Source organism: Somniosus microcephalus, chromosome 28 (genome assembly GCF_052327205.1).
Source record: "Somniosus microcephalus isolate GS21.2 chromosome 28, FLI_Smic_1.0, whole genome shotgun sequence".
Classification (NCBI taxonomy): domain Eukaryota; kingdom Metazoa; phylum Chordata; class Chondrichthyes; order Squaliformes; family Somniosidae; genus Somniosus; species Somniosus microcephalus.
This window is the reverse complement of record NC_141014.1, coordinates 3594228-3620608: the sequence shown is the minus strand read 5'-3', so window position 1 is coordinate 3620608 and position 26381 is coordinate 3594228. Positions and strand designations below refer to the sequence as shown.

Genomic DNA, 26381 nt, shown 5'->3' with positions numbered 1-26381 from the left:
GGTGTGAGGGTGGGTGTGAGGGTGGGTGTGCTGTGAGAGTGGGTGTGGTGTGAGGGTGGGTGTGCTGTGAGAGTGGGTGGGTGTGAGGGTGGGTGTGGTGTGAGGGTGGGTGTGGTGTGAGAGTGGGTGTGGTGTGAGGGTGGGTGTGGTGTGAGGGTGGGTGTGGCGTGAGGGTGTGTGTGCTGTGAGGGTGGGTGTGGTGTGAGGGTGGGTGTGAGGGTGGGTGTGGTGTGAGGGTGGGTGTGAGGGTGGGTGCGGTGTGAGGGTGGGTGTGGTGTGAGGGTGGGTGTGAGGGTGGGTGTGCTGTGAGGGTGGGTGGCTTTGAGGTGGGTGCGGTGTGAGGGTGGGTGTGAGGGTGGGCGTGGTGTGAGGGTGTGTGTGCTGTGAGAGTGGGTGGGTGTGAGGGTGGGTGGGTGTGAGGGTGGGTGTGGTGTGAGGGTGGGTGTGAGGGTGGGTGCGGTGTGAGGGTGGGTGTGGTGTGAGGGTGGGTGTGAGGGTGGGTGTGGTGTGAGGGTGGGTGTGCTGTGGGGGTGGGTGTTCTGTGAGAGTGGGTGTGGTGTGAGGGTGGGTGTGGTGTGAGGGTGGGTGTTCTGTGAGGGTGGGTGTTCTGTGAGGGTGGGTGTGGTGTGAGGGTGGGTGCGGTGTGAGGGTGGGTGTGGTGTGAGGGTGGGTGTGAGGGTGGGTGCGGTGTGAGGGTGGGTGTGCTGTGAGGGTGGGTGTTCTGTGAGAGTGGGTGTGGTGTGAGGGTGGGTGCGGTGTGAGGGTGGGTGCGGTGTGAGGGTGGGTGCGGTGTGAGGGTGGGTGTGCTGTGAGGGTGGGTGTTCTGTGAGAGTGGGTGTGGTGTGAGGGTGGGTGTGGTGTGAGGGTGGGTGTGGTGTGAGGGTGGGTGCGGTGTGAGGGTGGGTGTGGTGTGAGGGTGGGTGTGAGGGTGGGTGTGGTGTGAGGGTGGGTGTGAGGGTGGGTGCGGTGTGAGGGTGGGTGTGCTGTGAGGGTGGGTGTGGTGTGAGGGTGGGTGTGGTGTGAGGGTGGGTGCGGTGTGAGGGTGGGTGTGGTGTGAGGGTGGGTGTGGTGTGAGGGTGGGTGTGGTGTGAGGGTGGGTGTGGTGTGAGGGTGGGTGTGAGGGTGGGTGCGGTGTGAGGGTGGGTGTGCTGTGAGGGTGGGTGTGCTGTGAGGGTGGGTGTTCTGTGAGGGTGTGTGGGTGTGAGGGTAGGTGTGGTGTATTGGTGGGGTCGGCAGGTACGGTGGGTGGCTGGGTTCAGTGGATGTGGTGGGAAGGTAGGTGTGGTGTATTCAGTGAGGGAAAGGTAATAATTAAATAGTGATAATTATTCTGTTTCTTTTCAGAACATGGAGTCTGGGTGTTAGTGCATGGCTGGTCTGACTGTGCGAGGTTTCTACGGAGTATTGGCAGCCTCTTCAAAAACTTGCCAGCCAGCTTTGCCTCCAAAGACTCATGGTAGCCGCAGCGATGGGCACAGTGCGGGTCAACCACTACAACGTTGTGTCTTCGGACAAAGATGGCGTCACGCTCAGCACTTTGTCAGCAGCCAATGACCATGGAAACGGCAAGGTCCAAACGCACCGCAAATGCCGCAACCGTTTTGTAAAGAAGAATGGTCAATGTAACATCTACTTCACCAACATGAGCGACAAGTCACAGAGGTACTTGGCTGATATCTTCACTACATGCGTAGATATCCGCTGGAGATACATGCTCATGATCTTCTCCACTGCTTTCCTGATTTCCTGGTTGGCCTTTGGCTTTGCATTCTGGTTCATTGCCATGATGCACGGGGATCTGGACAAAGCAAGACGTGATGAAAACTTCAAACCATGCATCATGCAAGTTAATGGCTTCGTGACAGCCTTTCTGTTTTCCATTGAGACACAGACCACCATTGGTTATGGCTTCCGTTGTGTCACGGAGGAATGCCCAGCTGCTATTTTCATGGTAGTCTTCCAATCCATTATTGGGTGCATCATTGACTCTTTCATGATTGGCACCATAATGGCAAAGATGGCACGACCAAAGAAAAGGGCCCAAACACTTTTGTTCAGTCACAATGCTGTAATATCGATAAGAGATGGCAAGTTATGCCTGATGTGGCGAGTAGGTAATCTCAGAAAAAGTCATATTGTGGAAGCTCATGTCAGGGCCCAGCTGATTAAACCTTATGTCACAACAGAAGGGGAATACCTCCCTTTGGATCAGAAAGACCTTAATGTTGGTTACGATGTTGGATTAGACCGTATCTTTCTTGTGTCCCCTATAATAATAGTCCACGAGATTGATGAGGAGAGTCCCCTTTATGGGATAAGTAAGCAAGATCTGGAGACTGCAGATTTTGAGATAGTCGTCATCCTGGAAGGAATGGTTGAAGCCACAGCAATGACAACACAAGCACGAAGCTCATACTTGGCCAATGAAATTCTCTGGAGCCACCGGTTTGAACCAGTGCTCTTTGAGGAGAAGACCCACTACAAGGTGGATTATTCACGGTTCCATAAGACCTATGAAGTGCCCACGACACCGCAGTGCAGTGCCAAAGAGCTGGTAGACAATACATTTTCACTGGTGCCGCTCAACAATTCCTTTTGTTATGAGAACGAGCTTGCACTGTTGAGTCAGGAGGAGGAGGAGGAGGAGGTAGACAACCACTTGGAGTTTGACCGGCTGCAAGCTACTATCCCATTGGACACTCTCTCTTACCGAAGGGAATCTGAAATTTAATCTCACAGATGCCATTACTGATGGTTTTTAATAACTTAGATGCTACGCAGGGTTTGAAATAAAACACTGGCCAATCATTGAGCATTGTGACCTGCTGTCACTCCCTGTGCATTGAGCAGTTACTTTAATAGTCAATACTCCAAGTGCAGTGAGCGCGGCAGTGATGTGTTGAGGTCAGGGCTGATCCTTGCTTTCCCACCAGTTTGGATCCATTGTTGAGAAAGGTTCACGATGTGAGTCCAGCATTCCCTTCAGAAACACTGCACAGCCGTTTTGTACATTTGCTCCTGCTGTCTGTCAAATGTCAGCCCCAGAGAGCATTTCTGCACTCAATAGGTTATTTAAATAAGATGACAATCTTGTTTTAATTAAAAGCCTTTATAGGATGTATGAAGGTTTCTTTCCTGTTCTTGCGTTGTAAACAGTATAACCAAATGATGCAGCCTGGCTGCTCCCTTGTAATCTTGGGAATTAACCTTTCCAAGACCAAAGTTGCTTAAAAGCAGGGTGACTCAGTGAGTGTTCCCTGCAGAGGGACCACTGAGCTGACCCACTGTTCTGATGCCTGGTGGGAATGTCCAGCCCAGTGATAACTCATGTCAAACCTCCTGCCCCAATGATGTGAATCCCTCAAACTCTTTCCTCAGTGTTTAGAATGCAACTATGTAAAAGTCAGGTTTAAAATTTTCTTTGTCTTTCATTGTTAAATAATTCTGAAACCCTTTATCTACCCGATATATTAGAATTACACTTTATTAAACGTGACAGAATCCCACTAGACTGAAACAGCAGCCATTGGGTCTCAAAAATCACCTCATTGGATCTCAAAGGTCACCTCATTGGATTTCAAAGGTCACCTCATTGGGTCTCAAAGGTCACCTCATTGGGTCTCAAAGGTCACCTCATTGGATTTCAAAGGTCACCTCATTGGATTTCAAAGGTCACCTCATTGGATTTCAAAGGTCACCTCATTGGGTCTCAAAGGTCACCTCATTGGATTTCAAAGGTCACCTCATTGGATTTCAAAGGTCACCTCATTGGATTTCAAAGGTCACCTCATTGGATTTCAAAGGTCACCTCATTGGATTTCAAAGGTCACCTCATTGGATTTCAAAGGTCACCTCCTTGGGTCTCAAAGGTCACCTCATTGGATTTCAAAGGTCACCTCCTTGGGTCTCAAAGGTCACCTCATTGGATGTCAAAGGTCACCTCATTGGATTTCAAAGGTCACCTCATTGGATTTCAAAGGTCACCTCCTTGGGTCTCAAAGGTCACCTCAGGAACTCCTTCACTTCATTTCAATTGTACATTTCTATGGAAATGCAAGATCTTGGTTTTTCTCCCATTTCCAGCTGTTTGCAATGATTCTGTTTCCTTTAACTTGTATATTTTGTTTTGTTTAACATCCAATCACACACCACCCCACCTCATCTTTCTACTGCTCACCAAATAGACAGTGAAACCTTGGGCTCTGTCACACAGTGCACCGTTCAATTTTCAGGTGGATTTCCAATCATCCGCCAAAGCATTGGTAGCTGATCTGTGGAATGAGTGGACATGGCGGGAATGACATGACACGTCGGGAATGACCGGACACCAGAAATGACCAGACACCAGGAATGACCGGACACCGGGAATTACCGGACACACCGGGAATGACCGGACACCAGGAATGACCAGACACACCGGGAATGACCGGACACACTGGGAATGACTGGACACACTGGAAATGACCCGACACACTGGGAATGACCCGACACACGGGGAATGACCCAACACACTGGGAATGACCTGACACACCGGGAATGACCGGACACACCGGGAATGACCCGACACACTGGGAATGACCGGACACACTGGGAATGACCCGACACACCGGGAATGACCGGACACACTGGGAATGACCCGACACACCGGGAATGACCGGACACACTGGGAATGACCCGACACACCGGGAATGATCTGACACATCAGGAATGGCCCAACACACAGGGAATGACCGGACACACTGGGAATGACCGGACACCGGGAATGACCCGACACACTGGGAATGACCAGACACACCGGGAATGACCAGACACCGGGAATGACCCGACACACTGGGAATGACCGGACACACTGGGAATGACCGGACACACCGGGAATGACCCGACACACCGGGAATGACCCGACACACCGGAAATGACCGGACACACCGGGAGTGACCCGACACACCGGGAATGACCCGACACACTGGGGATGACTGGACTCACCGGGAATGACCCGACACACTGGGGATGACCGGACTCACCGGGAATGACCGGACACCGGGAATGACCCGACACACTGGGAATGACCTGACACACTGGGAATGACCGGACACACTGGGAATGACCGGACACACCGGGAATGACCCGACACACCGGGAATGACCCGACACACCGGAAATGACCGGACACACCGGGAGTGACCCGACACACCGGGAATGACCCGACACACTGGGGATGACCGGACTCACCGGGAATGACTGGACACACCGGGAATGACCTGACACACTGCGAATGACTGGACACACCGGGAATGACCTGACACACTGGGAATGACCGGACACACCGGGAATGACCCGACACACCGGGAATAACCTGACACACCGGGAATAACCTGACACACCGGGAATGACCTGACACACCGGGAATGACCCGACACACCAGGAGTGACCCGACACACCGGGAATGACCTGACACACTGGGAATGGCCCGACACACCGGGAATGACCGGACACACTGGGAATGACCGGACACACCGGGAATGGCCCGACACACCGGGAGTGACCCGACACACCGGGAATGGCCCGACACACCGGCAATAACCCGACACACCGGGAATGACCCGACACACTGGGGATGACCGGACTCACCGGGAATGACCGGACACACCGGGAATGGGACTTGGCGAGAATGACGTGCATGCTGTTTCACTGTGGTTTCTGTGGATCTTTGCCACGGCGAGATCGATCACTGTCACTTTCTCTTTCACGATTGCTTTTCCTATTTCATTGACTTTGCAGCATAAATCTCTTGGATGTTTTCAGGGGAGATTGTGTTGGGTTTCCTGATTTATTTAAAATGGACACTATATAATTTTATGTATTTGGACCAAGTTCTTGTACCAAGGAATTGGAGACTTGTGTCTCTGTTGGAAGGGCCTGGGGCAATTTGAGGAGTTCTGCCTGCATCTGCTTCTCTGTGATGGCTGTTTAACTTCCATCTTACAACTTTCAGTATCGCATCCACTGGCTGCTGTCAGCCACATTGATGGGCAGGAAAAGCTGGGTTTACTTACACCACAAGTGGGTTGGACCAGATTTCTGATTGGCCCCTTGGAGGACAAGACACACCCAACAGTTTGTCTGCAATGTGTAATTTGAACCAGTCATTGTCACAGCCAGGCTCCAGAGTTCACAGTGCTAACAGGACTGATTTCAGAGAATAGACAGGGCTCAGCCTCTGGGGTTAGGAGCACTCACACTGAGATCGATAGATTTTTGTTAGGTAAGGTTAAAAAGGGATATTACATTAAGGCGGGTAAATGGAGTTGAGATACAGATCAGCCATGATCTGTTTAAATAGCGGAATAGGCTCGAGAGGCTGACCTTCATCAACCCTCTCTATTACTTCATCAAATAACTCAATCAGGTTAGTTAGAAACTTTTAACAAATCCATGCTGGCTGTCCCTTATTAACCCAATGCTTCTGCAAGTGAGAAATCATTTTGTCCTTGACAATGTTTGCCAGTAGTTTCCCCACCACTGATGCGCGACTGATTGCCCTGTTGTTATCAGGTTTATCCCTCCTTTTCGAAAACCGGACGTACCCACACTGTCGCTAATCACTCCGTCAAACTAAACCCTCTGGGTGAGAGCTGCGGTGACTGATGGGGCATTGTGTGTGGCTCACAGGTTTATTGACTAGAAGGTGTGGGGGTGCGGGGGGTCACCTTTTACATTATGAAGTGAATAGTGACAGTGTCATGACTTCCGGATTTCGTCCAGTCCAATGATATCACTTGCCGCAAACATGCCTGGCTTTCAAAGAAAGCAACTCACTGGCATTCATGGTCAAGAGTGTGTTCCAGGTCTTGGAGGGGTGGGGGGGTGAGGGAGAGGGAGAATGCGGTGCAGGTGTAAAGGGGGTAGGGGTGAAAGAACGTGATCTAGGTCTAAAAGAGGCAATGGAGAGCGTGATCCACCTTCCCATCTGGATCACGCTTTTCCTCTTGTCCCCCACTTTAGACCTGGATCATGTTCTTCCCGCCTCCCCACTGTTCTCTCCATGCTTCCCCACCACGGGCTCCTGACCTTCTACCCCCCGATTACCTCTCTCCCCCTCCCCCCGAGATCCTGACCTTCTCCCCCCGATCCCCTCTCCCCCCGCCGAGATCCTGACCTTCCACCCCCGATCCCCTCTCCCCCCGCCGAGATCCTGACCTTCCACCCCCGATCCCCTCTCCCCTCCACCCACCCCCGAGATCCTGACCTTCCACCCCCGATCCCCTCTCCCCTCCCGAGATCCTGACCTTCCACCCCGATCCCCTCTCCCCTCCCGAGATCCTGACCTTCCACCCCGATCCCCTCTCCCCCCCACCCACCCCCGAGATCCTGACCTTCCACCCCCGATCCCCTCTCCCCTCCCGAGATCCTGACCTTCCACCCCGATCCCCTCTCCCCCCCACCCACCCCCGAGATCCTGACCTTCCACCCCCGATCCCCTCTCCCCCCCCCGAGATCCTGACCTTCCACCCCGATCCCCTCTCCCCCCCACCCACCCCCGAGATCCTGACCTTCCACCCCGATCCCCTCTCCCCCCCCGAGATCCTGACCTTCCACCCCGATCCCCTCTCCCCCCCACCCACCCCCGAGATCCTGACCTTCCACCCCCGATCCCCTCTCCCCTCCCGAGATCCTGACCTTCCACCCCGATCCCCTCTCCCCCCCCCGAGATCCTGACCTTCCACCCCCGATCCCCTCTCCCCCCCCCGAGATCCTGACCTTCCACCCCGATCCCCTCTCCCCCCCCCGAGATCCTGACCTTCCACCCCCGATCCCCTCTCCCCCCCCCGAGATCCTGACCTTCCACCCCCGATCCCCTCTCCCCCCGCCGAGATCCTGACCTTCCACCCCCGATCCCCTCTCCCCTCCACCCACCCCCGAGATCCTGACCTTCCACCCCCGATCCCCTCTCCCCTCCCGAGATCCTGACCTTCCACCCCGATCCCCTCTCCCCTCCCGAGATCCTGACCTTCCACCCCGATCCCCTCTCCCCCCCACCCACCCCCGAGATCCTGACCTTCCACCCCCGATCCCCTCTCCCCTCCCGAGATCCTGACCTTCCACCCCGATCCCCTCTCCCCCCCCCGAGATCCTGACCTTCCACCCCGATCCCCTCTCCCCCCCACCCACCCCCGAGATCCTGACCTTCCACCCCCGATCCCCTCTCCCCTCCCGAGATCCTGACCTTCCACCCCGATCCCCTCTCCCCCCCCCCGAGATCCTGACCTTCCACCCCCGATCCCCTCTCCCCCCCCGAGATCCTGACCTTCCACCCCGATCCCCTCTCCCCCCCCCCAAGATCCTGACCTTCTACCCCTGATCCCCTCTCCCCCCCCCCCGAGATCCTGACCTTCCACCCCCGATCCCCCCCCCCCGAGATCCTGAACTTCTACCCCCGATTTCCACTGGCAGAGTGGTCATTAACCAGAGGACACAGATTTAAGGTAATTGGCAAAAAAGCCAAAGTTGAGAATGGAATTTTTTTATGCAGCGAGTTGTTGTGATCTGGAACGCGCTGCCTGAACAGGAGGTGGAAGCTGATTCAATAATAACTTTCAAAAGGGAATTGGATAAATACTTCAAGGGGAGAAAATTTGCAGGGCTGTGGAGTGGGACTAATTGGAGAGCTCCTTCATAGAGCCGGCACAGGCACGATGGGCTGAATGGCCTCTTTCTGTGCTGTAAGATTCTATGAACACCCTGCTAGTTTTAGCTACAGTTTAATGATCTGGCACAATAACACCTAAATCTGTTTCTCTCTCAACCTCTTTCAGCATTGTTCCTTGCAAATGATAAGTGTATTCTGTGTTGGCCTTACCAACGTGCATGACAATACATTTATTTAAATTAAATGCCATTTGCCATTGTGTGGCCCACTCACCCAGCACATCTAAATCTTTTTGCATTTGATTGTACTCCTCTACTGTCTTAACCTGGCATAGATTTTGGTGTCATCAGCAAACTTACTGACCATGATTATAAAGTGGGATAAAGATACTTACTGTATTCACATACTATTGAAATATGCACTTTCAGTGATGGGTAGAGTTTATCAAATAAAACTTTATTCTAACAGAACGATGCAGTCTCGCTGTTTATCTCTTACACTTTGCACTGGCTTTCATTTGCTGCTCATGGATCATCACTATAGATCAGCGATCGATCCGTCAACCTCTTTGTCCTCTCTGTGTGCATCAGTTGCCTGAAGCTGCTCCTGGCTCTGTGGTGGCCTCCATTCTCAGCTTTTTCCCCACGTCCCTCAATCGATGAGAATTACATAGAAAAAACATCAAGAAAAAGGCCTGTGTTGGTGATTATCCTCCGTACGAGCAGCATTCTAGTCCCACGTGCCCATCCTGTTCCCACATCCCTTTATCCGGACTTCAACGGATATGGCGGACAAGTGGATTAGCCATTCACCACCTGTTGAGCCTGTGTTTTCAAATGCAGTTATACTGAATAACAGGACACAGACTACAGAAGTAAGTAAACAGGTCTTTAGTGATTGAGGGTCAGGGCTGAACTGAGATACACTTTGCTCCGCAGGGTTTATATACTGGTGTGGTCACCACCGGTACTACAATGTACAGGAGCCATCAAAAAGTAGTCCATCACCTTAAGGTATCCTCTTAAGGTAGTACAGGTTACATACACTACAATTCCTCCCCTGTTAGCATAACAGTGTACACCCCAAATTAAAACATTACATGGATAACATATATACAATTTACACACAAGAACTGTTCAAAGATTCAGTCTCTGAGGAGGCCTCCTGATCCGGCCCGGATAACGCCTTTCAGGGGTCTCTGATTCTCGTTGCTGGGGTGACTCATCCACTTGATCTCCTATGGATTTAACATCATCCAATACGTTCAAGTCTGAGGTAGATGCTACAGGCTCAATAAGTTCTTCAACTGGTGTCTCTGCCGTAGACATGGGGTCGACCCTTGTTCTCGATTCCACAAGTTGGTCAGCATGACATCGTATTACATTCTCTCCAACGTCTACCGTGTACATCAAGGGTCCTTGTCGTGCACGAATTGTTCCAGGTTGCCATTTATCATCCCTATAGTCCCTGGCCAACACTGGTTGTCCTATTTCAAAACTACGAGTGGCCTTTTTATTTACATGCTGGAATTGCTTGTTTTCGACTTCCCGTCGCACATTGGGTTTTAACAAATCCAACCGGGACCGCAACCTTCTGTTATAGAACATTATGGCAGGGCTTTGATTTGTCACTGCATGCGTGGCATTTTGATACGCCATTAGGAAATTGTTCACCTTGTGTTGTAGTGGAATATGATCTTCACTCATGGCCTTTATCGCCTTTTTGAACGTTTGTACAGATCTCTCGGCCAACCCATTTGTAGCCGGATGATATGGGGCAGATGTATAATGTTTCACCCCATTCTTTTTCATGAATTTCTGGAATTCTTCTGACACGAACTGTGGTCCGTTGTCTGAACATATTTGCTCCGGCAACCCATTCCTTGCAAATATGGTTCTTAGAACTGCGATCGTCTTCTCAGAGGTAGTGGTCGACATCTTAATCACTTCTGGCCATTTAGAATGTGCGTCTACTGCTATCAAAAACATGGAATCCATGAATGGACCTGCAAAGTCGATATACACACGTTGCCATGGGGCTGAAGGCCATTCCCACGGATGCAGCGGTGCAATTGGAGGTGCATTTTGAACTTTTTGGCACCCTGAGCAGCTGGTCCTCTATTTGTTTGTCGATACCTGGCCACCACACATAAGCCCTAGCAAGGCTTTTCATCTTGACTCCTCCCAGATGACCTTCATGCAATTCTTTCAGAACTCTCTCCCTTAATTTAGGAGGAATAATCACCCTTGTTCCATACATCAATGTTCCTTGACATACGGACAGCTGTTCTCGTCTGGCTGAGAATGCTGGTAACAGTGGTTCGCCATGTGCTGGCCATCCCTTCACTGTCAAGTCGTAGACCCGAGACAGTGTCGGGTCATTTCGGGTCTCTCTCTCAATACCCGCATTGGTGACTGGTAAGCATTCGATGATGGTTGAGTGAAATATCTCGACAGGGTCAACTGCCGGTGCCTCTTCCGCTGTAGGTAGTGGCAGGCACGACAGCCCATCAGCATTACCATGTTGCTTTGTACCTTTGAATTCAATATCACATTGATGTGCCCCTAGGAAAAGGGACCATCTCTGAAGCCTCTGCGCCGTCATTACCGGAACACCCTTCTTAGGGTTGAAAATGGAAACCAACGGCTGGTGATCTGTCAGCAGCATAGACTTTTGGCCTTGCAGGTAATGGTTAAATTTCTTAACTCCCCACACGAGGCTGAGAGCCTCCCTATCTATCTGAGCATAGTTGCACTCAGCGGAGGTCAATGATCTGGATGCGAAAGCGACTGGCCTTTCCGAGCCATCTGGAAACTTATGTGAGAGCACTGCCCCGATACCATATGGAGAAGCATCACAAGCTAAGCGAATAGGCAGTGTTGGGTTAAAGTGAGCCAACAATTCCTTAGAGGTGATCAGTGCCTTGCTCTTTTGAAAAGCCCGCTTACAATCATCACTCCACTTCCATGGTATTCCCATTTGCAATAGAGTGTTTAGCGGGTGTAACACCGTGGATAAATTTGGAAGAAACTTGTGGTAATAGTTAACCAACCCGAGGAACGACCTCAACTGGGATACATTTTTCGGTGCAGGAGCTTTGACAACAGCTTCGATCTTGTCAGGTGACTTATGGAGCCCCTCCTGGTCAATGACGTGGCTGCAGTACGAGATTCGCTTTTGAAAGAACTCGCATTTCTGGCGATTAACTCTGAGCCCATATTCTTTCAATCTGATGAGCGCCTGCTCCAAATTCGCGAGGTGATCCTTATCATTATCTCCTGTAATCAGGATGTCATCCAGGTAGCATTGTGTGCCTGGGATTCCCTGCAATACCTGCTCCATGGCCCTTTGCTAAATCGCTGGAGCCGCTGCCACTCCAAAAACCAGTCTATTATACCGATATAAGCCCTTATGTGCGTTGATCGTGAGAAACTGACGTGACGCTTCATCAACTTCCATCTGTAGGTACGCCTGCGCCAGGTTTATCTTGGTGAAGTGTTTCCCACCAGACAGCGAAGCGAAGATATCTTCAATCCGCGGAAGCGGATATTGCACCGTGTGAAGAACCGGATTAACAGTGATCTTGGAATCACCACAGATGCGAACCTTCCCAGGCTCCCCCGGCTTGTTGCTCAATGAACGCTTCATGACAGGAACAATGGGTGTAGCACATTCACTCCAGTCCACCTTGGACAGTACCCCTGAACGTTCTAGCCCTTCCAGCTCTGCTTCCACAGCAGGTCGTATCGCATAGGCACCGGTCTGGCTTTGAAAAATTTTGGGTTTGCATGTTCTTCAACTTTGATGGTTGCCGTAATTCCTTTCAGTGTTCCAAGTCCCTGTTGGAACACCTCCTTAACGGTCCTTTATTTTCCCCTACGCTGCTGCTCTTGTTCCCTGCCGCTCCCGCGGTCCTTGTGGCCATAAACGCTTTTCTGGCTGCTGCGCGTCTCTGCCCCGATTGCAGTCCGGCCCCTGACACCGGCTGCGGTCGTGTTCTCTGCCCTTTTCGTCGTTTTCCCTCCCCTTCTCCCACTGACAACTCGGTCGACTTCCCCCCCGTGCCGCTCGATCAGACTTACCCGCCGCTGTCGTAGAAGGGATGCTCACTGATGTTTGACTTCGTGGCCAGAAAACCAACCTGGGTTCCCGATGGCCTCCCGTGTGATGCAGTGCTCAGCAGGATGTTGAGGGCGGATGCCCTTTTTCGACGCCCGTTTCTGAGGACGAAGCTTCCTTTGATGCAAAACTGCCGCTAGGTAAGATCAGACTCGTCGCCACTGTTGAGTCTGTGTTTTCAAATGCAGTTATACCGAATAACAGGACACAGACTACAGAAGTAAGTAAACAGGTCTTTAGTGATTGAGGGTCAGGGCTGAACTGAGATACACTTTGCTCCGCAGGGTTTATATACCGGTGTGGTCACCACCGGTACTACAATGTACAGGAGCCATCAAAAAGTAGTCCATCACCTTAAGGTATCCTCTTAAGGTAGTACAGGTTACATACACTACACCACCAGATCTGGCTGGACCACATAAAGCACTATCGGGTCCTGCTCTCTGCAGTGTATGTGCCTTTAAGAGCCCCTGTGTACTGTAATGCCGGTAATGGCCACTTGGGCTATATAAGCCTGTATATTGTGTTGTATCAGTTAGTTCACCTCCAGACTTTGTTCAGTAAACACCTGTGAAACTAACTCCTGCCTTCAGTGTCTCTATTAACACACGGATACAACAGTGGCAACGAATTGGAAACGGACTTACCTGCAATTCGGCAGCACCTCAAGGACATCGATTCCTCAGACATCCAAAGTCGAAGAAAAGCAAGAAAAAACCCCCCATTGCAGTACCTGCCACCAGCTAGCCGAGCTGGTGGCAGGTACTGCAATAATCGTTCCTGGGCGGCGGGCTGGGGCTCCATCGGCTGGCTCTGCAGCGAGGCCAAGCAGCGAAGGCGGAGGCAAGCAGAAACAGATGGGGGGGAGCACTCGGGAGATGGCCGGCGCTGCAAAGCAGGTCGGCGTTCCGACCTAGCAGAGGGGGGGGAAAGTCCCAGAGAGTCCGGCGGGAAAAAAAAAAATTTTAAACGTGGAAAACAGCGTTGTCAGCAGCAGTGGCGGGAAAGCGTGGGGAGCGCCATATTTTTTCTGCAGGAAAGAAAGGAAAGCGCGGGAAGCGCCATTTTTTTCCAGGATGCCTAAGGCTGGCAATATTGACACTTTTGATAATGATATAGAGAATTGGACCACATATGTGGAAAGAGTGGAGGTATATTGCACAGCAAATGGGATAGAAAATGATAAAAAGGCGTCAGTACTTCTAAATCTAATGGGCGCAAAGACATACGGGCTGTTACGAAACTTAATCACTCCAGCCAAACCAAAGGACAAGAATTTTAAGGAAATTGTTGATACCCTACAGGAGCACTTAAACCCAACACCGCTGCTGATAGCGGAATGATTCAAATTCTTCAAGAGGAATCAGCACAAGAATGAAAGTAACGCTGATTACCTCACCTAATTAAGAAAGCTATCAAAGCACTGCCAATTCGGGGCAGGACTGGCAGATTCTCTTCGAGACAAATTCGTCTGCGGTCTCCTAAGTGAAGGAACACAGAAAAGGCTGCTTTCTGAGAAAGATTTGACACTTGACAAGGCTTTCAGTATGGCTGTATCATACGAAGCAGCCGCAAGAGGAGCTGCAGAGATACAGCAAAAGACACAGGACTTCGGCACCCATGAAATGACACAGGGTTTCGAGAGATGTTATCGCTGCGGCAGATCCACCCATGACCAGAGGGACTGCTGGTTCAAGGACAAAGCATGCAGGCAATGCGGAAAGATTGGACACATTGCACGGGTATGCCGATCTGGACAAAAAAAATCCACGGACAGGAAAAAAAAATCAATAAAGAAAAGTACAGAAAGGTACAAATGATGACGGACAGTAGCTCCGAAGGCCAAAAGAGCGATAGCGACTCCAGAAACAAGAGACTAAGCTGTCTCAAATTACATAATGTAATTGCCAAAGAAGATTACCAGACCATTTGGGTTACCCTCACGATAGCAGGGTCCCCAGTTAAAATGGAGCTAGATACAGGATCAGCTCTGACCATCATAAATCGACGGGATTACGAGCGGCTATTTCCGCATATACCTTTAAAAGACACATCCATTATCTTGAAAACATATACGGGGCAGAAAGTATACCCCAAAGGAAAAATAAGGGTGTATGTTGTATACAACGGCAAGGAAATACAGAAGTTGTATTTATACATTCTACAAGATGGTGGTCCACCGCTGTTGGGACGTGAATGGATCAGGAAGATACGTTTAGACTGGCACTCCATTCAGGCACTGACGGTGACCAGTAAGAAAAAAAATGATGATGACGTCATACCTGAACAATTAAAAGACATCTTGGCCAACGCCAAGGAAGTGTTTCAAGAGAAACTAGGAACCTTGAAAAGCATCACCACCTCAATAAAAGTGGAAGATGCGGCAATTCCCAAGTTTTTTAAGGCAAGGCCGGTGCCATACGCAATTCATCCAGCAGTCGAGGCAGAGCTGGAGAATTTGGAAAAGGCAGGCGTATTATCCAAGATAGATTGGAGCGAGTGGGCAACACCCATCGTCCCGGTCATGAAGAAAACGTTGAATAATGATAAATCTGAAGAACAGAGAAAAATTCGCATCTGTGGAGACTTCAAGGTGACTGTAAACCCAGTCAAAAACCGGTCCTTCACATGGTACAGTATCCTCTTCCGAGGATAGAAGATATTTTCGCCTCACTATCCGGAGGGAAACGTTTCACCAAAATTGACTTGGCACAGGCATATCTACAGATGGAGGTTGAAGAGGCCTCTAAAAAATATCTCACGATAAATACACACAAAGGCCTGTACCAGTACAATCGACTGGTTTTCGGAGTAGCATCAGCTCCAGCTATCTGGCAAAGAGCTATGGAGCAAGTCCTCCAAGGGATTCCGGGGACTCAATGCTACCTAGACGACATCCTTGTAACAGGAGAAAACGACAACGAGCACCTTGCCAATTTGGAGCAGGTGCTCACTAGGCTGAGAGAACGGGGCCTACGAGCAAATCGCCCCAAGTGCGAATTTTTCCAAAATCAGATATCATATTGTGGCCACATAATTAATAATGAAGGGTTGCATAAGTCACCTGAAAAAATTGAAGCGGTCATAAAAGCCCCAGCACCTGAAAATGTTTCACAATTAAGGTCGTTCCTGGGATTGATAAATTACTATCATAAATTTTTACCGAACCTATCAACTCTTCTGCACCCTCTTAATGAACTGCTACAAACAGGAGTCATTTGGAAATGGAGCGAAGACTGTAAACGTGCCTTCCATAAATGCAAAGACTTAATCACGTCCAAGGAAGTTTTGGCTCATTACAACCCATCACTGCCAATCAGACTGGCATGCGATGCATCCCCTTACGGTGTAGGAGCGGTATTATCGCATAGATTCCCTGATGGCTCGGAAAGGCCGATAGCTTTTGCGTCACGCTCATTGAACTCAGCTGAGCGTAACTATGCCCAAATCGACAGGGAAGCACTAAGCCTGGTATGGGGAGTGAAGAAATTCAACCATTACCTACACGGACAAAAATTTACCTTGTTGACTGACCATCAGCCCCTCATCTCCATATTCAACCCTAAAAAGGGTGTTCCCATTATGACAGCGCAAAGGCTACAGAGGTGGCCCCTTTTTCTAGGGGCACACCAATATGACATAGAATACAAAGGATCAAAACAGCATGGGAATGCTGACGGTTTATCGCGCCTACCGTTGCCAACGGTAGAAGAGGCACCTACAGTAGACCCAGTGGAGATGTTCCACTCTACCATAGTGGAATGTCTACCAGTAACAAATTCTGCCATTGAAAGGGAAACGAGAAATGACCCGACTCTCTCACGGGTCTACGATTTAACAGTGAAGGGATGGCCAGCACATGGCGAACCACTGTTGCCAGCATTCTCGCAAAGAAGAGAACAACTGTCAGTGTGCCGAGGAACCTTGATGTGTGGATCCAGAGTGGTGGTTCCGCCCAAACTCCAGGATAAAGTGCTAAAGGAGCTTCACGAGGGGCATCTGGGTGGAGTGAAAATGAAGAACCTAGCCAGGGCGTTTGTATGGTGGCCAGGTATCGATGGAGACATCGAAGAAATGACCAAGAGCTGCCTAGGATGCCAGAAGGTCCAAAACGCTCCACCACAAGCCCCTCTACATCCATGGGAGTGGCCCTCATCTCCATGGCAAAGGGTACACATCAACTTTGCTGGTCCATTTATGGACTCAATGTTCTTAATCGCGGTTGATGCACACTCCAAGTGGCCAGAGGTAATAAAGATGTCCTCCACCACCACGGAAAAAACCATCACAGTATTAAGGACCATATTTGCCAGGAATGGGCTGCCTGAACAGATCTGTTCTGATAATGGACCGCAATTTGTGTCCGAAGAATTCAGGAAGTTCTTAAAAAACAATGGGGTTAAGCACTACACGTCCACCCCATACCATCCCGCCACCAATGGATTGGCTGAAAGGTTTGTCCAGGCCTTCAAGAAGGCCATAAAGGCCATGGGTAATGAAGACATAAAACTTCAGCATAAGGTAGATAACTTCTTGTTTGCATACAGGAATGCAACACATATGGTTACAAACCAAACTCCCGCCATGATGTTCTTCAATAGAAGACTAAGATGCCGGCTGGATTTGGTCAAGCCAAACATCAGAAGGGATGTGGAGAACCGGCAATTTCAAGGCATGAATGAAAGGCCAACTAGAACCTTCCAGATAGGTCAACAAGTTTTGGCCCGGGACTACCGTACTGAGAAATGGCAGCCTGGAACTATTTGCACACGACTAGGACCGCTAATGTACACCGTGGACATTGGAGAAAGCATAATAAGGCGCCATGCTGACCAGATCATAGAGTCATCCGAAAAGGGACAACCTACACCACAACTTTATACGCCTAATGATGAAGTAGAGATACCCATAGTATCTACCTCCCATCCGGTGATACTGGAACCAGATGAACCCGACACTGGCATTTAAGCCGAATCAGCCTTGCCAAAAGAACCTACTACACCACCAGAAACTACTACACCACCGAGGCGTTATCCGGACCGAGTCAGGAAGCCTCCAGAGAGACTGACTTATAATTGATTAACTGCAGCAATGTGTAGATTATTGTTCTTGTAACATGTAATTAATGATTACTTAAAATATGATGTACTGGTTGGCTAAAAGGGGAGGAATTGTAGTGTATGTGCCTTTAAGAGCCCCTGTGTACTGTAATGCCGGTAATGGCCACTCGGGCTATATAAGCCTGCATATTGTGTTGTATCAGTTAGTTCGCCTCCAGACTTTGTTCAGTAAACACCTGTGAAACTAACTCCTGCCTTCAGTGCCTCTATTAACACACGGATACAACACTCTCGTCTGCCAAAACTGCTCACTATTCCAGAATCATTCTGGAATGCAAAGATAACCCCCACATTCTTTTCTCTACTGCAAACCGTCTCCTTAAACCCCTCTCCCCTGCCTCCTCCACCCTCACCTTCAACAACAAGTGTGAGGAGCTCATGGACTTCTTTGTCACTAAGACTGAGACCATCCAATCAGCTGCCTCTGCCACTTCCCTCTCTTTTCCAAGCCCACAGGGCCAAACTTCCTCTAAAATTACCCCTTGCCCTAGCCCTGAACTCACATCTTTCTCTAGTTTCTCTCTTATTTCCTCTCATGCCCTCTCCGAGCTCATCTTGTCCATGAGACCCACTTCTTGCTCCCTTGACCCTATTCCCACTAAACTGCTGAACTCCCAACTTCCCTTCCTGGCTCCCATGTTAGCTGATATTGTTAATGGTTCTCCCTCCTCAGGTACTGAACCTGTTGAGTCTGTGTTTTCAAATGTAGTTATGCTGAATAACAGGACACAGACTACAGAAATAATTAAACAGGTCTTTAGTGATTGAGGGTCAGGGCTGAACTGGGATACACTTTGCTCCACAGGGTTTATATACCGGTGTGGTCACCACCGGTACTACAATGTACAGGAGCCATCAGAAAGTAGTCCATCACCTTAAGATATCCTCTTAAGGTGGTACAGGTTACATACACTACAATTCCTCCCCTTTTAGCTTAACAGTGTACACCCCAAATGAAACATTACATGGATAACATATATACAATTTTCACAAAAAACTGTTCAAAGATTCAGTCTCTGAGGAGGCCTCCTGATCCGGGCCGGATAACGCCTTTCAGGGGTCTCTGGTTCTCGTTGCTGGGATGACTCATCCATTTGATCTCCTATGGATTGAACATCATCATGTACGTTCGAGTCTGAGGTAGATGCTACAGGCTCAATAAATTCTTCAACTGGTGTCTCTGCCGTAGAAATGGGGTCGACCCTTGTTCTCGATTCCACAAGTTGGTCAGCATGACGTCGTATTACGTTCTCTCCAACGTCTACCGTGTACATCGAGGGTCCTTGTCGGGCACGAATTGTTCCGGATTGCCATTTATCATCCCTATAGTCCCTGGCCAACACTGGTTGTCCTATTTCGAAACTACGAGTGGCCTTGTTATTTACATGCTGGAATTGCTTGTTTTCGACTTCCCTTCGCACATTGGCTTTTAACAAATCCAACCGGGACCGCAACCTCCCGTTATAGAAAATTATGGCAGGGCTTTGATTTGTCACTGCATGCGTGGTGTTTCGATACGCCATCAGGAAATTGTCCACCTTGTGTTGTAGTGGAATATGGTCTTCGCTCATGGCCTTTATCGCCTTTTTGAACGTTTGTACAAATCTCTCGGCCAACCCATTTGTAGCCGGATGATATGGGGCAGATGTATAGCGTTTCACCCCATTCTTTTTCATGAATTTCTGGAATTCTTCTGACACGAACTGTGGTCCGTTGTCTGAACATATTTGTTCTGGCAACCCATTCCTTGCAAATATGGTTCTTAGAACTGCGATCGTCTTCTCAGAGGTAGTGGTCGACATCTTAATCACTTCTGGCCATTTAGAATGTGCGTCTACTGCTATCAAAAACATGGAATCCATGAATGGACCTGCAAAGTTGATATGCACACGTTGCCATACGGACAGCTGTTCTCGTCTGGCTGAGAATGCTGGTAACAGTGGTTCGCCATGTGCTGGCCATCCCTTCACTGTCAAGTCGTAGACCCGAGACAGTGTCGGGTCATTTCGGGTCTCTCTCTCAATACTCGCATTGGTGACTGGTAAGCATTCGATGATGGTCGAGTGAAATATCTCGACAGGGTCAACTGCCGGTGCCTCTTCCGCTGTAGGTAGTGGCAGGCGCGACAGCCCATCAGCATTACCATGTTGCTTTGTACCTTTGAATTCAATATCATATTGATGTGCCCCTAGGAAAAGGGACCATCTCTGAAGCCTCTGCGCCGTCATTACCGGAACACCCTTCTTAGGGTTGAAAATGGAAACCAACGGCTGGTGATCTGTCAGCAGCTTAAACTTTTGGCCTTGCAGGTAATGGTTACATTTCTTAACTCCCCACACGAGGCTGAGAGCCTCCCTATCTATCTGAGCATAGTTGCGCTCAGCGGAGGTCAATGATCTGGATGCGAACGCGACTGGCCTTTCCGAGCCATTTGGAAACTTATGTGAGAGCACTGCCCTGATACCATATGGAGAAGCATCACAAGCTAAGCGAATAGGCAGCGTTGGGTTAAAGTGAGCCAACACTTCCTTAGAGGTGATCAGTGCCTTGCTCTTTTGAAAAGCCCGCTTACAATCATCGCTCCACTTCCATGGTATTCCCATTTGCAAAAGAGTGTTTAGCGGGTGTAACACCATGGATAAATTTGGAAGAAACTTGTGGTAATAGTTAACCAACCCAAGGAACAACCTCAACTGGGATACATTTTCCGGTGCAGGAGCTTTGACAACAGCTTCGATCTTGTCAGGTGACTTATACATAGATACATAGATACATAGAAGATAGGAGCAGGAGTAGGCCATTCGGCCCTTCGTGCCTGCTCCGCCATTTAATGAGATCATGGCTGATCCTTTAATTCAGTATCCCGTCCCCGCCTTCTCTCCGTAACCCTTAACCCCTTTTGCCCGTAGAAATATATCTAATTCCCTCTTAAATATATTTAATGAGCTGGCGTACACTGCCCTCTGTGGCAATGAGTTCCACAGGTTCACCACTCTCTGAGTGAAGAAATTCCCCCTCATCTCTGTCCTAAATGGTTTAGCCCTTATCCTTAAATTATGTCCTCTAGTTCTGTTTTCACCCGCCAAGGGAAACATTCCTTCTGCATCCAGTCTGTCTAGACCTGTCAGAATTTTATACACTTCTATGAGGTCCCCTCTCAATCTTCTAAACTCCAGTGTGTACATCCCTAAACTACATAGTCTCTCCTCATAGGTCATTCCCGCCATTCCTGGTATCAGCCTGGTGAATCGCCGCTGCACCCCCTCCATGGCAAGAACATCCTTCCTCAGATGAGGCGACCAAAACTGTACACAGTACTCGAGGTGTGGTCTCACCAGTGCCCTGTACAGCTGCAGCAAGGTATCCCTGTTCCTGTATTCTAACCCTTTTGCTATGAAGGCCAGCATACCGTTTGCCTTCTTGACCGCCTGTTGCACCTGCATGCTCGCCTTCAGTGACTGGTGTACAAGAACACCCAGGTCTCTCTGTACTTCCCCCTCTCCCAATCTATTGCCATTTAAATAATAATTTGCCCTCCCGTTCCTGCACCCAAGGTGGATAACTTCGCACTTGTCCACATTATAGTGCATCTGCCATTTATCCGCCCAATCGCCCAGTCTGTCCAAATCGCTCTGGAGCTTCCTGGTCTCTTCCTCTGAGCCCACCCCACCTCCTAGTTTAGTGTCGTCTGCAAATTTGGAAATGCTGCATCCGACTCCCTGATCCAGGTCATTAATGTAAATTGTGAACAGCTGGGGGCCCAGGACAGATCCCTGTGGTACCCCACTTGTTACTGCCTGCCATTCAGAAAATGAGCCGTTTATTCCAACTCTCTGTTTTCTATCTGACAGCCAGTTCCCTATCCACGCCAAAACTTTCCCCTTTATCCCATGAGCCTCAATTTTCCATGCTAATCTTTTATGTGGGACCTTATCGAAGGCCTTTTGGAAGTCCAGGTACACCACATCTACTGGCTCTCCCCCATCTATTCTACCAGTTACTCCCTCAAAAAATTCCAATAGATTAGTCAAGCACGATTTACCCTTTGTAAATCCATGTTGACTCTGTCCTATCCTGTCCCCATTTGCTAAGTGCTCCGCTATTTCATCCTTAATGATGGACTCCAGCATTTTGCCCACAACTGATGTAAGGCTTACAGGTCTGTAATTACCTGCTTTTTCCCTACCCCCCTTTTTGAATAGTGGGGTAACGTTAGCTACCCTCCAATCCATCGGCACTGTTCCCGAGTCTAATGAATTCTGAAAAATCATCCTTAGTGCATCCGCTATCTCTAGGGCCACCTCCTTCAGTACCCTAGGATGCATGTTATCAGGCCCTGGGGATTTGTCCACCTTCAATCCCTTTAGCTTCCTTAACACCATATCCTTAGAGATATTGATTTGCGTCAGTTCCTCCTTTGCCAATGTCCCTATTTTTCCCGATATCCCAGGGAGGTTTTTTGTGTCTTCCTTCGTAAAGACTGACCCAAAGTATGCATTTAGTTGATCTGCCATTTCCTTATTTCCCATTATATATTCCCCCGTATCTGACTGCAATGGACCAACTTTGGTTTTCACCAGTCTTTTCCTTTTGATATATTTATAAAAGCTTTTGGAGTTAGTTTTTATATTTTCCGCCAGCTTGTTTTCGTAAGCTATTTTGCCCCTCTTGATCATGCCCTTTGCCCTCCTTTGCTCTATCTTAAACTGTTCCCAATCTTCCGCTCTGGCGCTTTTTTTGGCTATTTTATACGCCCTATCTTTGGATTTTATGCTGTCTCTAATTTCCCCTGTTATCCACGGTTGAGTCACCTTTTTAGATTTCCTTTTATGCCAGATTGGTATAAACAATTTTTGCAATTTTGTCATTCTATCTTTAAATGTTTGCCATTGTTTATCTACCTCCAGTCCTCTCAGGAACGTTGTCCAATCAGACCTACTCAGTTCCCGTCTCATGGCATCATAATTCCCCTTGTTTAAATTCAGGACCTTAGTCTCTGAGTCAATTTCTTCGCTCTCCATTTCGAGTGAGAAATCGATCATGTTATGATCGCTCTGACCCAAGGGTCCCCGTACAACAAGATTACTGATTAGTCCCTTCTCATTGCACAGTACCCAGTCCAATATAGCCTGTTCCCGAGTTGGTTCCTCGACATATTGATCCAGATAACCATCCCTTAAACACTCAAGGAATTCCTCCTCCTCATTATTTTTACTGATTAGGCTAGTCCAATCTATATGTAAGTTAAAGTCACCTATGATGACAGCTGTGCTCTTATTGCACGCTTCTCTAATTTCCCTCGTGATGCCCTCCCTAACCTCTATTTTACTATTTGGAGGCCTATATACCACTCCTATTAATGTTTTTCGCCCCTCGCTATTTCTTAGCTCCACCCATATAGATTCTGTATTAACTGAGTTAATATCCTTCCTTTCAATTGCATTTATCCCCTCTTTTACTAGCAATGCTACCCCTCCTCCCTTTCTTTTTTGTCGATCCTTCCTAAATACTGAATACCCCTGTATGTTAAGCTCCCAGCCCTGCTCACCCTGCAACCATGTTTCCGTAATCCCAATTAGATCATAATTATTAACCTCTATTTCCACAGCTAATTCATCTACCTTGTTCCTGATGCTTCTCGCATTAAGGTATAAAACCCTCAGGCTTTTTTTATGCTCACATTTTTTATGAATTAGTTTGGCCCTTTGTTTTTTGTTCCTCACCCTTTTACCATTTATTTCTGTCTGCCTTTCACTTTCCTCTATTTCACTACATAGGTTTCTAGCCCCCTGCCATACTAGTTTAAATGCTCCCGAACTGCTTTATCAAAAATTACCCCGAGAACATCAGTTCCATCTCTGCACAGGTGTAGACCGTCCCTTTTGTATAGGTCACACCTACCACAAAACTGGTTCCAATGCCTCAAAAATTTAAAACCCTCCCTCTTACACCCCTCCTGGTCAATGACGTGGCCGCAGTACAAGACTCGCTTTTGAAAGAACTCACATTTCTGGCGATTAACTCTGAGCCCATATTCTTTCAATCTGATGAGCACCTGCTCCAAATTCACGAGGTGATCCTTATCGTCATCTCCTGTAATCAGGATGTCGTCCAGGTAGCATTGTGTGCCTGGGATTCCCTGCAATACCTGCTCCATGGCCCTTTGCCAAATCGCTGGAGCCGATGCCACTCCAAAAACCAGTCTATTATACCGATATAAGCCCTTATGTGTGTTGATCGTGAGATACTGGCGTGACGCTTCATCAACTTCCATCTGTAGGTACACCTGCGCCAGGTCTATCTTGGTGAAGCGTTTCCCACCAGACAGCGAAGCGAAGATATCCTCAATCCACGGAAGCGGATATTGCACCGTGTGAAGAAGCGGATTAACAGTGATCTTGAAATCGCCACAGATGCGAACCTTCCCAGGTTCCCCCGGCTTGTTGCTCAATGAACGCTTCATGACAGGAACAATGGGTGTGGCCCACTCGCTCCAGTCCACCTTGGATAGTACCCCTGAACATTCTAGCCCTTCCAGCTCTGCTTCCACAGCAGGTCGTATCGCATAAGGTACCCGTCTGGCTTTGAAAAATTTTGGGTTTGCATGTTCTTCAACTTTGATGTTTGCCGTAATTCCTTTCAGTGTTCCCAGTCCCTGTTGGAACACCTCCTTAGCATCGTCTAATATTTTGGACAGTCGTTTAGGTTTGACGTCGTCCTCCTTACAGGCATCTACAGTCAGTGCTTGTATGGAATGCCAGTCCACATTTATTCTCCGGATCCATTCCCGTCCCAGTAGTGGCGGACCTCCATCAGGTAACACATACAAGTCCATTTTCTGACTTTCTTTACCATTGTAGACCACATTTACTTTTATCTTTCCTTTGGGGTATACTATTTGCCCCATGTATGTTTTCAATACAATCTTCGTATCCCTCAGGGGAATGTGCGAGAATAACCTTTTGTAATCTTGCTTATTCATGACCGTTAATGCCGACCCAGTGTCCAATTCCATCTTCACTTGGACTCCTGCTATCCGAAGCATAACCCAGATAGTTTGGTGGTCTGCTGTGTTACCCACATTATGTATTTTCAGACAACCCAGTTCCTTACTGCTGGAGTCTGAATCCATCTTCTGTTCATCCGAACTGTTCTCTGTCACCTTGTGTACTTTTTTGTACTTCTCCTGCGGCGACTTTTTGCTGCTGGTCTTCTTTCCTGACCAGCATACTCTCGCTATGTGACCAAGCTTGCCACATTGCCTGCATTCTTTATCTTTGAACCAGCACTGGTTCTGGTCATGCGTTGTCCTTCCGCAACGATAGCACTTTAGTGCGCCCAATGCCATTTCATTGGTGCTGAATTCCAATGGCCTTTGCTGTATCTGTGCAGCGCCTCGTGCTGCTGCCTCGTGCGATGCTGCAATGCTGAAAGCTTTGTCCAGCGTAAGGTCCTTTTCCTCTAGCAGTCGCTTCTGGGTTCCTTCCCTTAGGAGCCCACACACAAACTTATCTCTCAGTGCGTCTGCTAGTCCTGTACCGAACTGACAGTACTTTGATAACTTGCGCAGTTCGGTTAGGAATTCAGCGTTGCTTTCTTCTTTAAGTTGAATTCTTTTGTAGAATTTAAATCGTTCCGCTATCAGCAGCGGCGTGGGGTTTAAATGCTCTTGCAGGATAGTAACAATATCCGCGAAACGGCTTATCTGGTGTTACAAGGTTCCTTAATAACCCGTACGTCTTCGCACCCATCGAGTTTAATAGGGTTAGTGCTTTCTTATCCTCCGGTACCTCATTCGTTGTACAGTAAACTTCGAAGCGTTCCACATAAGTGGCCCAATCTTCCACATCGTTATCAAAAGCAGTGATGTTACCTGTTTTTGGCATCCTTGTTGAGTTTCCTTTCCTTCGGATATGATTATTTTATTTTATTTATTTATTTATTTTTTTCAAAATGTCGGCTTCCCGCGCTTGGCGGCTTTTCCCGCGCTTGTCTTCTTCCCCCGCCGACTCAAAATTGCGATTCCCGCGCTGTTGCTGTTCACGCCTCCGAGCGGTCCTTTATTTCCCCCGACGCTGCTGCTCTTGTTCCCTGCCGCTCCCGCGGTCCTTGTGGTCATAAACGCTTTTCTGGCTGCTGCGCGTCTCTGCCCCGATTGCAGTCCGGCCCCTGACACCGGCTGCGGTCATGTTCTCCGCCCTTTTCGTCGTTTCCCTCCCCTTCTCTTACTGACAACTCGGCCGACTTCCCCCCCGTGCCGCTCGATCGGGCTTACCCGCCGCTGTCGTCGAAGGGATGTTCACTGATGTTTGACTTCGTGGCCAGAAACCAACCCGGGTTCCCAATGGCCTCCCGTGCGATGCAGTGCCCAGCAGGATGTTGAGGGTGGATGTCCTTGTTCGACGCCCGTTTCAGAGGACGAAGCTTCCTTTGATGCAACTGCCGCTAGGTAAGATCAGACTCGTCGCCACTGTTGAGTCTGTGTTTTCAAATGTA

At 49.0% G+C, this 26381-nt stretch overlaps 1 protein-coding gene across 1 annotated transcript in view; it reads left to right on the top strand.

The window, feature by feature from the left end:
- Positions 1–6838, top strand: part of LOC147098725 (ATP-sensitive inward rectifier potassium channel 12-like) — a 162733-nt gene extending 155895 nt beyond the window's left edge. Inside the window, exon 2 of the mRNA XM_085969414.1 lies at positions 1345–6838. Within this exon, the coding sequence (XP_085825540.1) occupies positions 1454–2731 (1278 nt within the window). The 5' untranslated portion in view covers positions 1345–1453 and the 3' untranslated portion in view covers positions 2732–6838. The remainder of the gene's footprint in view (positions 1–1344) is intronic.
- Positions 6839–26381: the final 19543 nt, after the last annotated feature.